Genomic DNA, 16,058 nt, shown 5'->3' with positions numbered 1-16,058 from the left:
TCAGAGATGTGGGGTAAGGAATATTAAAACTTCATTTATTTTAAGTAAAACATATACACATTGTGACAGTACAAAAATGGCTTTACTTTTTATTGATGACTCTGGGTCAATTCTAAGAATATCAACTATTATACTCTGCTATATTATTAGTTTTTCTATTCCTTGTTGTTACCTGTCATTTCTACCATCAATGAATGCCTTATTTCTCTCCTCTCTAATCTAATGTAGTTTGAAAAAGCAAGTAATTTAGGATTTCATAACTGTTTTAGGACTGTTAAAAACATGTCAATAAACTCCAAGTGACTGTCTGAAGTGAGTTATTCCAACAGCTCAGAAAATTTTATAGCTCTTTCGGTCCTCAATATTGCTGACATTTGAGAAATGACTATTGAACCAATGAAAACTATTTCTAAGAAAATTCCAGGAATGGGAGGTGAAAAGCAGGAGTGAGAATAATTTAAAAGTGAGACTATTAAATAATTATCTAACACCATCTCCTTAAAGTTTGCAAAATAGTTTCTACACCTATCTCTTTACATATACCTTTTATATACCTGATCACCACAATCCCAAGAAGTAGGTACAACACATTATTACTCTCATTTTAAATAAAAGGAAACTTGCTCAGAGAGGTTAAAAGCACTTGTCCACAGTTAAAATGTCAGTGTCTGAGGCAATAATCGAACCAAGTCTTCCTGACTTCAAGTCCAATGCTCTATTCATTATGTTCACAGTCAAAGGAAACTACTTTGGGCTAGAAAAACTCACCCAAAAAATACCAAGGGAAAGTACGTTGAAAAACATAAAAACAATTATAAGCATTAAAAATCATGCAGCTCATTTCAGTTCTAGTTCTCAACACGACTGAATAGAATTGGCAGGAATCCTAATGAGCAGGTACATGTGGCTGCCTAGAGTGGCTGGCAATCAGATAACCCAAACTTATGCCCAAAGAGCTCTGTCTTTATGCTTTTTCTTTTAACTAGAGAAAGATTTTATTAACCTTTGTTTCAAATCTTCAGATGTATAAACAAAACACTTTTTTAAAGTTTTTTTATTTTAAGCTGTAGCTGTTTTATGTCATTAGGACCCATCACACTGAAAGTGTTCATTGCCAGAGACCTGAATTTTGTAGCTGTTAAAATGGATCACTCACTATTTCCTGATTGGTAAACATATTCAATTCTTCAAAAATAGTTTATTCCTAGTTTCTTTAAGGGAAAAATAAAATTTGTCATCTCCTCCAGCTAGTCTAATGAACAACCTTCTTTCTCTGGACAGGTGGGTTTCCCCCAAACTTATTACTAAGGTTCTCTTGGTTCAATGATTGTTTCACATTTGTTTTTCCAGAGTGGAGACAAATTTGTGCCTGGAACTAGGAATGTGACTTGGGTATTTGAAATAGGAAAGGACAAACAAAAATGGCAGGGTCTACTTGTGCTATATAAGGTTTTACATGCTTTGTTTTTGTTTTTTTCCAGAAACTATATAATGGGAGAGTGGGGGAGGAAGAAGATGGTAGAAGTTATCTGGGGTGTTTATTAGGAAATGTCTGTTACTGTTTTGCATGGTTGTACATGTATGTCTATTTTGTATCAAATTACTTGCCTTCTCAAGGAGGGAGAAGAGGAGGGAGGAAGAGAATTTGAAACTCAAAATTTTAAAAGAAAGATGTTATAAATTTTTGTTTACATGTAATTGAGAAAAAATAAAATTAAAAGGAAATGTCTATTATGTAAAAAACAAAATGGGTCCATTCAAGAAAAATCTTTGGATTCTTAAAATAATTCCCTAAACTGCAGAGAAAGGAAACAGGAAATGTAAAAGATTTCAGGAGCCAAAACAATGGAAAGCAAAGTACTGTATTTTTTGGTCTTCTATTACTTCCTTCTTCAAGGCTGCACATTTTCCCAGATCTCTGGATTATTCTTGAGTCTTATGGTCAGCCCCAAATGTCTGCAAAATTCCTTACCCTGCATCCTAAGAAATGTTTTCCCCAAACAGCTAGAGTTACCCTACAGTAAACTTGCTTCTAGAAAATGAAGTAATATAATGTTATTACCATTCATAAAGAACTTTTAAATTGTTGGTTTGTTAACAAAATTGTAAACATAAATACTTTCTATAATTGTTCTAATATTAGGTTTAGCTACTTAAAAGAGCATGAGCTAATACAAGACAAATATAAAGGACTCAAAAAGGAAAATGCTATCAAAAATTGATGAACTCTGAATGGAGACCAAAGCATGTTTTTTATTTATTTTATTCTTTCTCATGTTTTTTTTCCCTTTTGATCTTTTTCTTCTTTCATAACTGTGACTAAGATGGAAATATTTTTACATAGTATATGTATAAACTATATCAAACTGCCTATCATTTTCAGAAGAGGGGAGGTGACAAAGAGATAGAAAAATGAGAACTCAAAATGTTGTAAAAATGAATGCTAAAAAATTTTTGACATGTAACTGAGAGAAAAATTAAATACTTTAAAAAGTATGAGTTGCTAGCAGGTAAAAAGGAAAACAGCAGAAATAAGGAAGCAAGTTTTCTTCATGATGAGGGTCAATTCAGCTAAAAATGTAATTAAGCACCTATTCTGTACAAAGAACTGTGCTTGGTGCTAGAGTAACTAAGAAAAATATGAAAGAGTCCCTGCCCCCGGCCATGGGTAGGAGTGGGGATAAGGGAGTATCACAATGGTAGAAAATACACGTGTATGAATAAATGAAATTAAGGGACTTTCCTACTGGGTAAACTTTTAGAGGGTTGGAATTTAGGAAAAGATGGGATTATAAAACACCTCTGTACAAAGGTTTGCAGAACCAAATATTTAGAACAGAAAGGGTCCTTAGAAGTAATCTAGTCTTACCTCCTCATTTAAGGCTTTAGTTAAGTTAAAGAGACTTTGTCCAAAGTCACATAGCTGGCAGAGTCAGGACTGCAATCCAAGCCAACTGACTTCAAATCCAGCACACCACAACTGTGTATTTCCAACCTCCCTAAAATCCTAGAGGGGGAACAAACTCAGAATACACTAGATTCCAGCGGTAGAGGAAAAGGAAAGGAAAGGGGCTGGCTGACCTGCAAAGAAGGTGAACATAAAGGTATTTGGCCTCAGGGTGTGAAGAGAGACCAGAAAGAGAAGTAAAAGGGATGGCAGTTCATCTGCAATCAACATCAACCCTCCTTTTTTAAACAAAAAATGTTTTTCCCCCAATGGCATAATAAAAAAGCCATTTTGCATAACCAACGTAGGGAGGTTATACTAAAGAATACTGAAGATCTTTCAAATCTAAAAATTTAATATTTTATAAGATAGTGGCAAAAAACATGTTTATTGTTTTAGATGATGTAAATAGCAACTTAGAAATTTTAAATTTTAAATGATTTCATTCTGAGTATACAGATAAAGAAAAGATCTGGGCACTGGTCAAATCCTATTATAAATAAAAAGAAGTTCAATCAATAAATAAGAGCCTAAATGACTAACAGAAAAGTTGTCTATTAAACAAACTAGAGTTTTGGTTTTTTCCCCTCATTTCATCTTCACAGCAACCCTATGAGGTTGGTGCTATTATTATCACAATTTTACAGATGAGGAAACTGAGGCTGAGAGAGGTTAAATCATTTGCTTAGCATTAGATAGCTTATAAATGTCTGAAGCAGGATTTAAATCTAGATTTAAACCTTCCTAACTCCCAAGTCCAGCTCTCTGGGAACTCAGTCACCTGAACGCCTAGGCAGTAACCTTTCAGAAGAGGTAAATGAAATTCTAACTCATTCATTTGACAAATAGTATACATATAAACAATGATTCATGTAGAAAAATTTGTACTATATTAATTTGTTCTGGAAAATATAATTGAAATAAGGTTGAGGTTTAGAAATTTTTAAAAGTATTAAAAAATGTTCATTGTAATGGGATTGCTTCATTCTGACTGATTCACTTTATGGGGGTCTCCTACCAAAAAAATAAAAATTTAATACATTCCCCTTCTCAGGAAGTACTAGGACTTAATTTGGAAGTATTTAAAGATCTGAAAGAAACAAAGGTACAAGGCGTTTTTTTTAAACAGTGGGAAATGAATAATACCCCTTCAGAAAATAACAGAAATATATTTAGCATATTTACATATATAAATTATTATTGTATCATAAATTTGTAGACTATAACTTGTAAAGACAGACATGAGCTCAGGTTTACTGCTCACCGAGACAAAAGTGAAGCAGAGGCCAGCTCCCCTCTGTGCCAGCTGCTCAGTGTCAAGCCGAGGTTTTGCCAGCATCACCGACATCAGGGTTGGCAGAGCCGAGTGTTCTTCTTGTGCCTCCTTTGCAGCACTGCCATCTAGACCATACAGCGGCTGCTCCACTCGCCGCTGGAACACACATTAAAGCAAACATACACCTTAGACATGAAGAACAACTCAGGTTCTGCCAAAACATGCATCGGTGTCAGGTCAAGAACACACAGCTATCAAAGGCAAATCCAAAAATACACAAACAAAAAAAAAACCAAGACACACTATGACTGTGAAATCAATCGTTAAGAACATAACACAATGGGGCAGCCAGGTAGCACAGCTAGTAAGAGCACTGGCTCCAGTGTCGGGATGACCTGGGGATCGAATCCAGGCTCAGACACTTAGCACCCACCCAGAAACACCTGGCCATGTAACCTTGAGCAAGTTACTTAACCCTCATTGCTTAAAAAAAAAACAACATAACACATTATTACTACTTATATTTAAACAGAGAAAACATTTCAGTCAATCCCAATGGGATACCTTAGAGACTATCTATAGTCCCAGCCACTGTTTCACTAGAAAAGAAAACTGAGGCTCCATGAGAATAAACTCAAGATAACACCAGTAATAACTGACAAAGGTATGATTTGAACCAGATTCTCTAAGAGACAGCCCACCATAGTGGAATGAGAATCAGTCTCAAAACTGAATTTCCAGTCCAGCCTCTGACCCATGCTGGCTATGTGACTCTGGGGAAGTCACTTAAGCTCTCAGTACTGGGGGGAACTCTCTAAGACCGAATGCTACAGAGGAAGTGATGGCCTGCATGATTAATGAGATGACGCCAGATCCAATCCCCTTATCTATCTCCCTGACAGAGAGAACCAGTGTTAATTCAACTATGCCATATTGTCTTTATGAATATGGCCCTGAGAATTCACCATATATTTGAATAATCCAAAGTTAATCACTAAATACATAGGAGTAGCTACCTAAGAAACTTTTCCTAAGACTAACAAGATTGAGCATAGTCACTCTTCAGCTACTTCTACTTAATTTAGAAAAAGAATGACAATACTATTAAGTACACTAGGACTTCACCATAATAGTGTTTGCTACAGAACAGGATGCAATTCATCTTGGATCCATCTAAATGGAATTTAGCAAGATTAAGTGAGTATTATCCAAGCAGACCCCAAAATGAGATCAGTGTTATAGTTAGGCTCCAAAATACTTTGTGATACCCATTAACCATAACATTCTCACTTCTTATCTTCAGTGGATCTCTGGCTCCCAAATGCTAAGTAAATTCTATGAAGAACTCTCATCAATTGCAGGTACCCTTTCTGTAGGAACAAAATCTAGAAAATAATGTGGGGAAAGCTGTCTAACATGGCTTCATTTTTAATAAATATTGGTTTGCATACCAAAGGACAAATGATTACTAAGACTGTTCAATCAAGTATTTATTTATTTATAGTGTATCAAACAGTTTTTGAAGAGCCCTAGAGTCCCAAGGTAAGAATGGTTTTTACTATTATAAATAAGGTTTTATTGTGTTTAAAACTGTATTGAAAAATTGTCAGTTCAAGTGATGTACAAAAAGTATGCCCCATCCAAATGTGACCTGCCAGCCATAGTTTCTCAATCCCTGGTCCAAGGCACTAACATGATACTTACTGTTCTTACCTTCAAGAAGCTTGTTTTATAACAGCATTAGGAATCATATTGTTTTTACACAATGAATCAAAAATTCATATTAAAAAAGAAAAGTTTAGAAAATACATACTGTTGAATTTTTAAAAATTTGCTTCCTTATCCATATGGAACAAAGGGAGCTCTCTAATCTTTAATGACTATATAAAAATAGGAACTCAAAGGTTTGGTTCCCCTTTGGGGAGCTAATGTGCATTTAAAATTGTTACTACATGTGTTAGTACATGAATAAAAAGAACTGCTGCCTTTCAGTCATTATTTACTGTAGCACTGGCACAGAACTCTCTCAGACATCAAGTTTAGTTGTCTTGAGGGAAAGATGAGTCTGATGTGACAGAGAAAGACTCCCTATCCACCACAACCAGCTTCTGTTTTTGCTTTTCTGGAGGGGGGAAGACAGGGCAACTGGGGTTGAGTGACTTGCCCAAGTTCACATGGCTAGTAAGTGTTAAGTGTCTGAGGCTTCATTTGAACTCAGGTCCTCCTGACTCCAGGGCCGGTGCTCTATTCACTGTGCCACCTAGTCACTGTCACATCCAACTTCTGAGCATGAGAAACTTGTTTTATCCTAAAAAGTTTCATAAAGTTCCAAAGGACAATACTTATACTATTAGTATACGTTAATTAATAAAATACAAATTCATTTTGTCACACAGTAGCTATTATTATGTATTTCCTTAGTCACAAAAGAATCTACAAATATTTGAAAAATTCACATAAATTCAAGTCATATTAGTCAACAGATAGTGTTTGCTAATTTATAGTTTCTGAATGAATTTTGGGACCACAGGGATCCATGAGAGAACCATTCATGTCTACTAAGAAAGCCTACAGGATATATTTCTCCAAAACTACTCATTCTGTAATCTCATTTAGCTTTCTTAACTCTAAAGATTTTTAAAATCTATGTTCAGGAGTTTATAAAGAACTAAAGAGATAAAAAGAAACAGAGGTCTCACTACCTAATTCAGCATATCAAAATTATGTAGGCCTGAACCACGAAAACTATTTCCAAGACAGTTATGCATATTAAAGTATAGGAATGTTAATGTCAAGACCATTACAAAATAATGGCTAAAACTTTTCATTTGCTTAAGTCTCAGTGGTTTAGCAAGTGTAAGTACCTCTATAAATGTAAAATTTATAACATACTACTTGTTGCTTAAAAATATAACAGACTGCAGGTTTTTAAGTTTCTCCAAGAAGTAAAAGCATGCTATATCTGCTTTTACTAATACTTAATACTTCCTAGTGAGAAAGGCAGAGGAAGGGGAAGAACTTAGGCTGTTTAGCCTTGAACAGGGAAGGAAGAAAGGAGGCACTAACAACTGTCTTTCAGCTTTTTGAAAGGTTATATTTCAGAAGTAATACATTTGTTCTGTGTGTGAAGGGACACACTATTACTCAATTTACAAAATAAACTGAAGAAAAATAAGCAACTTCCTTAAGATCACCCATTCTAACCTTACCCCCTCCCCCAAAAAATCAGCACCAGATTGGGAATTAGAACCCAAGTTTCCTGATTCCCTAACCCAGTTCTATAACCTTTCAAGCTCCTAAAGAGCTAGCTATTTAGCAGTTGCTGAGACTGGTAGCTTCTCCTTTAATTTGTAGTCCTATTAATACAAAGGAGTGTAAGTATAATAAAGGTCAGTCTACAAAGCAGGGACAATGAAATTCGAGTCCCTGATAACTCTTTAACATGACAAAGTTAAAGAACAGTTATGGATTTTCATTGGTAGAAGAATTTCCCCACTGAGAATTCCATTCTCCCTCCCACCCCCCTTCACAGATCTAGAACCAAAAGCAACAACAAAATTAACAATTTAAAGGAATTAAGTATGATTAGTCCAATTTCTCTCCAATATCTTAAGAAAAATGTCACAGATGCAAAGGAGGACCAGAATATCAAAACTAAACTTCTTAGGAAAGAAGTATCAATTGCTTAAAATGACTATCAGTCATTTTAAGCACCTACTACCTACCAAGTACTATGATAGGGATTAGGGATAAAAAGACAAAAATAGTTCCTGCCCTCAATAAGCTTACATTCTATTGATAAAAAGAACAAATAGCATATGCAAACGAATATAAAGTAAATATATGATGAAGAAAACTAGGGATTCTAAAATGTAGAGGTGAGAAACGGCATGTTCAGACATGAAGGTCAACCCATGCAAAGACATGGAGACTTGAAATGTTATGCAGCATGCAATGAAAAGCAGCTCAGTAGTTTGGCTGGACCACAGTGAATGAAGACTAACATGCAAAATCTGGAAAGAGAAGCTAGAACCACTTTGTTAAGAGCTTCTTGAAAATCAAACATGGGAGTTTATATCATATCCTAGAAATGATGGGGAGCCACTGGAGCTCTCTCAAGAGACAAATGACATAGTCACCCCAGTGCTTTATGACTATCTTTTTGGCAAAGTATGGAAGATAGATTAGAAAGAGAAGAAGAGCCTTGAGGCAGGGAAACCAATTAGGAAACTACTACAGTAGCCTAGACAAGAAGGAATGAAGTCCTGAATTAGGGGAGTGGACATGTGACTAGAGAAAAGAGAATGGATTTGAGAGATGTTATAAAGCTAGAATTGACAAGATTTAGCAAGTAATTAAATTGATAAATTATCATAGCCCAGAATATGTCAAGGACAATTAAGTTGTCTCATGTTGATTAAAATCAGAAAATATACTATAAACATCAAAGCTTTGCAAAGATACTAATTTTTACTACTTGGATTAATAATCATTTTCTATGATGGAGTTTAGTGTTGCTACATTCACAATCAATTTGCAAATGTTGAAGCCCATTCACCACCACCACCCCCCACCACCACACCAGCCTATCATATATGAAAATTAGATTCATCAAATACAACTAAGAGTCTCATGGTACTTTAAACTATGACCTCCACACACCCCCTCCCATTTACCCTTCCTCCTCAGTTTCCATCCATAATTAATCCAAGGGAAAGAATGCTAGAATCTAAGAAAGATTTTCTTTTTTTTAATCTTTAGGTGAATACTTACTGGTAAGGGATTAGATAAGGAATGTTGTGGTGAGGATCGTGCAACAGGTGGAACACTTCTACCAGGGCTGGTCCCTGGTCCAGTTCCCCCAGCAAACTGTTCAGAGAAAAATGGATATAAATAATTCACAACAATGCTATAATTCAGATAGGGAAAGCAGGGAAGAGCAAGGCCACAAAACAAACCCCAGAGCTTTTGACATTTCACTATTTCACGGGTCGCCTCCCTCCCCCCAAAAAAACCCTATCTCCTTGACCCAGGCAATCAGCTTCTTCCCAGAGAGAGAATGTTATATTGTAAAAAAAAATAATAATAATAATAATAACAACACAACACGCTTTCATGTGGAGTTTTGATGTGAGCTAAAGTAAACAGATAAAATGGTTAAGAAGCTAAAGATAAAAACAATTCTAAATAAATTCTCTTTTTATATGAAAAATATACCATAAGTTATACAGTTTAGTGGAAATAATAACAACCAATCAGCTTCACTAACCACTAGTTACTATAAACTCACTATGTACTCCACTGACTTATAAGTACACTGATAATCTCACCCAAATTCAGTCCTTTACAAAAAACCTATTAACAGAAGACCACTCGATAGAGAGAGACCCTCATTTGGGCTCTAACATGTGTTGGACAACCATACTGAATACAGAGGTTTGAATTTTTGATGGACACTAATTTCTGCGGTGATAATGTCTAAAAAGATATATGTAGGTCTGCCAAATTCTCAAACTCCTTAGCTTAACAACCAGAAATATTGATTCTGGGAAAGGAACTAAGTGTTTTCTATAGAGTTAGATCATAAAGTTCAGAGGAATTTAGGTAAGAAATTTTCCCCAGGAATTTTTCAACAAGTTACTTACCTCAAAGTAATCACTAATTTTATGTCCCCTAGGAGTGCCTTTCCCTGAAAATTAAAACAAAATATGTCAGATTTTTAAAAATGATAATTACCATCTTGAAAAAACTCTTCTTATGCACTGAGTAGCCTCTACACATATTGCTACTGGTAGCCCCAAAAGTTTAAGTTTTTTCCCTAATGTTACCATGACTACAATGACCAATTGAATCAAATACTAAATCCATAAAATAGAATAAAAATTTTTCTCTATTTAGAAAGACAGGCTGAATAAAGGGAAGGAAGAAATTCTGATAGCTTGCTTTCCTTTGGGCCTTGGACAATTAAAGGTTTTGGGGTTTTTTAATTACGTATTCAACTCTACCTCACCTATAATCATTTCCCTCCCTATAAGTAAGTACTATTCAAGACAGAATAATTCAAAACAAAGTTATCAGACTGATCAGATGTGTTTTCTAGGGTTTATCTAAGAATTGATATATCCGGGGCAGCTAGGTAGCGCAGTGAGTAAAGCGCTGGCCCCAGAGTCAGGAAGATCCAAGTTCGGTTCCGGCCTCAGACACTTAATACCCACACAAAAAAATTAGCCATGTAACCTTGGGCAAGTTACTTAACCCCAACTGCCCTCCAAAAAACAAAAAACAAAAACAAAGAACTGATATATCCTTATATTTAAAGATTATCTGTTCCTCCAAGATTCATAATGAATTAGATTCTGGCAAAAACTGCAAAAAGACTACTATAGCCATCATTTCTTAAAACTGCAAAAGCAATAAAACCATTTATTATTTCATCAGTTGCTTAAAGACATTTGCCATTATAGCTATCTTCCTAGAGGGTTATTCAAATAGGTTCCAATATTCAACCAAACAATGATTTTCAAAGAAGAATAGTAGCTAGGAAGACCCCCAGCATTTTGATGAATTTCCAAAGACCTATTATAAACAAGTCAGCGAGTATAATGAAACAGTCATTTAACATTCCAACAAGTCTTTTCTACATAACGTTATGTTCAGTCTCAGGGAAAAACTGTGGTGAAAGGTCTATGTTTCCTTATAATAGGGAAAACAAGCATCCCTGAAGAACAACACTGTTTAGTCAGGTGTATATCAAATGCCAAGTTGATAATAAGCTGCCTAACGTTCCCTCGAGGTACACAATAGGTTCTCCTTGGTTAGGAATCTCTATATACAAACCAATTACCCACAGTGAGAAAATCCTGTGTAGGTACAAAAGAAAACTGGTTATTATTATTATCATTATTAGGAGTAGAGTGTTATTATTACCTTGGCTAGTTTCATATGGTTCTGCTTTCCTTTTCCGGTTCCGCTGGTCATTTTGTTTTTTCTCAGGGGTCTGTTTTATACCAAATATGACAATTAGCATTTTGGTACTTATGCACATGAAAAGGACAGAGGAAAATACCAAATACACTAGGAGATATAATTCTCTACTGGCATGGTCAAACCCTAAATGAGTTTTTGTTTCCTGTTCTAAGAGAAAGAGCTTAACAAGAAAAGTTTAAGTAGCCTTTAACTTACTATGCCTACTTTAAAATTCACAATAACATGAGGGCATATTTTTTTTTCACAGAAAGAAATAACTGTCTCTCGAACGTTTACTGTTCATGACGTTTCAGGAAGCTAACAAAGCAGAATCTTCTAATCCTTCTAAATTATAGCAGCTATAATTCAAATTTATGAAAAAAAAGTTCTTTTAGAAGTTTCTATATAAGGGAAAAGGAGTCTGATATAGTACTAAGAATAGAACCTAAAGCTACCTATGTGTCTGGAAGCCTAAACATCAACACCATTTATAAAATCAAATAATAAGCATCTTATTTACTACTTTTAGCAATTCCATGTATTTCACAGATAAAGAACAAAAAGAAATACATTCACCATTTTAGTGGCCCTTAGTTTGCTTTTTAAAGCAGTTTCTCTACTTTCTTAAAGGCAGCTAGATTGCTAAGTCTGCAGCTGGGAAGACCTAGGATCAAATAAGTATTCAGTAATAGTAAGTGTTCTTGCTAAGCAATGTGATGCTGGGCAAATCACTTAATCTGTGTTTGTCTTGTTTTCTTCAACTGTTAAATTAGGATAATAATATCAGCTGCTTCACAGGGTTGCTGGGAGGATCAAATACCGTAATATTTGTTGTTGTTCTTTTAAAAGGAGGAGAAGGAACTAGCAAACAAATAAAAAAAGAATTTCTCTAAATTATTGGTTTTCTCTCCAAACTGAGATTTAAGAGATCATTAAATACCATTTTTAAAGCTTTTTTAAAAGGAGAAGCCTACACTGTATTAACAAATGAATGGATCTAGATAATCAATGAAGTTCTAAATTCTTAGATTTGATAAAAATTCAAAATTTACTCCTACATCCTTCTGCCAAATCATGTGCTTTTTTATAAGAAACCTGACATTAAAAATCTTTAAGTGACAAGTAAACGTTACCTTCAAAATGTCATTAAAAAAAATCAAGCAAGCTGTACATATCTATAAAGGCCTACCCAAGTCATGATTACACTCACTGGGGCTATTCAATGTGTTCAAGTGGGTCTAAGTTCAAGTGGGTTACTACTCTGTTTTAACTATGGAATGCAGCTCTTCCTTAAGAGCAATGAATACTGCAACACTACAAATACCAGAAAAATATACATAGTAACAGTGGAAAATAACCAGATAACTTTTAATCCCATTTCACGTATGACAGTCTTAGGCTTGTCTACTTACCTCTAATTCTTTGTCACTCAAAGACCCCACACTGCATAAACTCTGGTTGGAAGACTCACTATTAAGTGGACCCTAGAAAGAAAAAGAAATAAATGCAAACTGCAACATAAAATTACACAGAAAAACTTGCTTATTTGGCATCTCAATAAAATCAAACAAGTCTATTTTAAAGGCTTTTCAACAATTAATTAGCTAGGAAGCATTCTAATTTCCCATCATATTAACTGCTTTCTAGAAAAATATTTTTTAACAGAATAGAATGTTTTTCTTTCTGTAAATAATTACCAGTGTAACAGTTATATTCATCTATGTAACAATGCTTTGAAGAAACTTCTTTGGGAGAAACTTCTTGCAGGTTCAAGAAAATGAACATAGCAGACATTTTTACACACTGCAAGTGAGTTGGTTTATTTTGCTTGACCATACTTATTTGGTACAAGGAAGTGATGGCATTAGAGGTAAAAGAGTCAGTAGGTAAAGAGACTGATGCAAAAAAAAAAAAAGCATCAAGGAAACAATTTAAAAAAATTAACAGGGGCAGCTAGGTGGCACAGTAAATAGAGCACCAGCCCTGGACGCAGGAGAACCTAAGTTCAAATGCGGCCTCAGACACTTGACATGCTTACTAGCTGTGTGACCTTGGGCAAGTCACTTAACCCTAACTGCCTTGCCTTCCCCCCTCCAAAAATAAAAAATAAACAGAAGAGAGCAAAAGGTTTGGAGAGGTAAATGCAAATAAGGGGCACTCTTGATACTATCATGTTAAATATGCTTTTGAAAAAATAAACTGTACATAAAACAGTGAGTCTCACATACAATCCGCTTTTCTGTTCACTGCATGTTCACATGTTTGTGTTTACTAAATTCGTAATAAAAAGAAAAAAAGATGAGTTCAACAGGCTTTCCCACTGTAATAGTAATGGAATTTAAAGATCTCCCTGTATTGGCTTGGTTTTTGGATTGATTGTGTTAAAACCCAGTGCTTGTGAATCCCACTTGTGGGATGGACTTGTTGATATGAAAAGAGAGTGCTGAACTGGGAGGAGTTGGTGACATAAATTTAGAGAGACACAAGAGAAGAGAGAGGCAGAAGAACTTTTTGGAAGCAGCATCTTAGAGGCAGAGAGAGACGGAGAGGATTGCTGAGGGCCAGTTTGAATTGCCCAAGACTTTTGAGAGCTGCCAAGGAATGAGGAGACATGGCTCTTATGCTGGTACTTTGTCTGTCTGCTTTGATGTTGTTTTGCCAGATTTATTCACTGGTGAAAGACAGTCCTGTTGCTGCAGAGGTTCTGGAACCTTGCTGTTGGTTCAGAGCTCCTGAGACTGTTCTGCAGACAGAGAGTGAATTGTGCCCACTGGTGAAGGACAGTGCTGTTGTTGCAGAGGTCCTGGAACCTGGCTGTTGGTTCAGAAGCCCTGAAGAAGGATTTTCTTGTTGTATGTTTACAGAAATCCTGGAAGAGGGTTTTGCTAATGTTTTCAGGGGTCCTAGGACTGTTCTGCAGACAGAGAATGAATTAATGAAGACACTGGCAATGTATCTTGTGGCCTTGCTAAGCTTTGTCTCCCCAGGAACAAAGATTGCTGAGAACTTGCCTAGGATCAAGATAAAGAAAAGCCCTCTCTTTGGGTATTAAATGCTGTGCTTAAGCTAGTTGTAACTCTGGGGTAGATTCAATTGTGATCCAAGGGTGGGGAACTTTTGACTTTTTTGTGCTCTGTGATTGAACAAATGAATGTACTTTACTTATGATTGGAAACTAATCTCCATTTGAGAAGAGGGGCTTTGTGGTTGACTAAATAAATGTACAGCCTAGGGGTGGAGTAATACTTAGAAGAGGGTCTTTGGGATTGACTAAATGAATTATAATGTCCAGGGGTGGAGTAGTACTTGATTGAATTACACTTGGTAAATGCTGTATTTTGAATGATGTTATGTTTTGATTTTCTCTGTTCTTAATTTTTCACTGAATAAAATGGAGAGCACCTATGCTGGTATTTTGAACCTTGGGAAGTTTCCTTTGCTTGGCATTACACCCACATGCAACACATGGGGCCAGTAACTATTCTGGGGCACTATGGGAAATGCTTATTTCAATGCATTGGGGCAGCTAGGTGGCACAGTGAATACAGCACTGGCCCTGAAGTCAGTAGAACCTGAGTTCAAACTCAGCTTCAGGTACTTCACACACATATGTAATGGAAATGCAAATTTAAAGATCTTCCCTCCCCCTAGGCTAAAGTGCACCTGGAGCCTGGGGTGGGAGGCTTGTTTTTCAGTAGATACTTTTTGATTGGCCAGTGGGTCCAGAAGGTTGTTATATTCTCTGAGCCAGGAGAAGGCTATATAAATCCTGATTTGAGGCTTCGTTTTGGGGCTCACTTTGAGAAGTGTTGTGTGATTTGATCAGATGAGACTCTGGGAAGCTGTTGTTGAGAGCCCCCCGGCTTTGAAAAACCCAGATGTTGATTTGGTATGGATGTAATGGTTGGACAGTTTAGAAACCTGTCTACTTGATCTGTTTCTCTGTCTTGATAATTTTGTCTGTATACTGCGAAGTTTGGGGTGCTGACCTTTTTCCCCTGAACTAGGTAAACGATATATTTTTGACTGATTAAAGTAAGCTTGTTAACCCATTTTGAGTTGCTTTCCTTTAACAAAGCAGATCTAAGAACCTGTGTTGGCAGCCATCCTGGGGACGCTTGGAGTGCTTGCTGCTACAACTTACTAGCCGTGTGACCTTGGGCAAGTCACTTAACCCCAATTGCTTTGCCTCCCCCCCCTGCAAAAAAGTGTCATATTAAAAAAAAAAACTTCCAAAAAGTCATCCATTTATAATACTAAAAACGAAAAGGAAAAAAAAATGAAGGTCCCCTAGGGATGAATGAGATCCAGTTCATTCAAGAAAATATTACTAATTCCACCACTTCTGTCTGAAACCATTCCAACACTTCAATTTGGACCCATCTTCATAAATAGATAATACACTTAAAGTTGTCACCTAAAACGTGTTTTTTTATATTATTCTTCAAGTGCTACATTAAAATACTTATAGTTATCTCAACCTGAAAGGAAGTTTCTATCTGACTTACTTTGCCAAACTTCAGAAGCTATTACGAAATGCAGGGAAAGATGGGATGGGTCATTTTCCTCCCCCATATTAATTTCAACTGACTTACAGCAACCTGAAGTCTAAACCTGAAGTCAATTTCATTGACTAAAAATATGAGGGAAGGAAAAACTGATTTTTGACAGCAATAACAATAATGAAATAAAAACTTTCTTGAGGAAAGAACAATCCTGCTACTCACAAAAATTAAACCTAACTTAAGCAACTCATTTTGAAAGCCTAAAATCAAGATCTTGTAAATAGTAGCTCAAAGATATTATTTACCAAAGAACCTCACCGTACTTTAATTACATTTAAAATTATCATAAAAAATGATCATTCCC

General features: G+C 35.7%; 1 protein-coding gene across 4 annotated transcripts in view; it reads right to left on the bottom strand.

Annotated features, from left to right (window-relative positions):
- TLK2 (tousled like kinase 2) overlaps positions 1–16,058 on the bottom strand; it is a 188,758-nt gene that overhangs the window by 98,428 nt on the left and 74,272 nt on the right. For 3 of the 4 annotated variants that reach the window (XM_069076230.1, XM_069076229.1, XM_069076231.1), the window contains exons 3-7: positions 12,602–12,673; positions 11,151–11,220; positions 9,869–9,912; positions 8,997–9,092; positions 4,212–4,379 (exon numbers count right to left, since the gene is read on the bottom strand). In XM_069076230.1, the coding sequence (XP_068932331.1) occupies positions 4,212–4,379; positions 8,997–9,092; positions 9,869–9,912; positions 11,151–11,220; positions 12,602–12,673 (450 nt within the window). The remainder of the gene's footprint in view (positions 1–4,211; positions 4,380–8,996; positions 9,093–9,868; positions 9,913–11,150; positions 11,221–12,601; positions 12,674–16,058) is intronic. The other variant, XM_069076232.1, reaches the window with a different exon arrangement.

Source organism: Petaurus breviceps, unplaced genomic scaffold, assembly GCF_028583685.1.
Source record: "Petaurus breviceps papuanus isolate PSGF00001 unplaced genomic scaffold, PetGlider_PUasm1.0 90925, whole genome shotgun sequence".
NCBI classification, from domain to species: Eukaryota; Metazoa; Chordata; class Mammalia; order Diprotodontia; family Petauridae; genus Petaurus; species Petaurus breviceps.
This window is presented reverse-complemented; position numbering and strand designations above follow the sequence as displayed.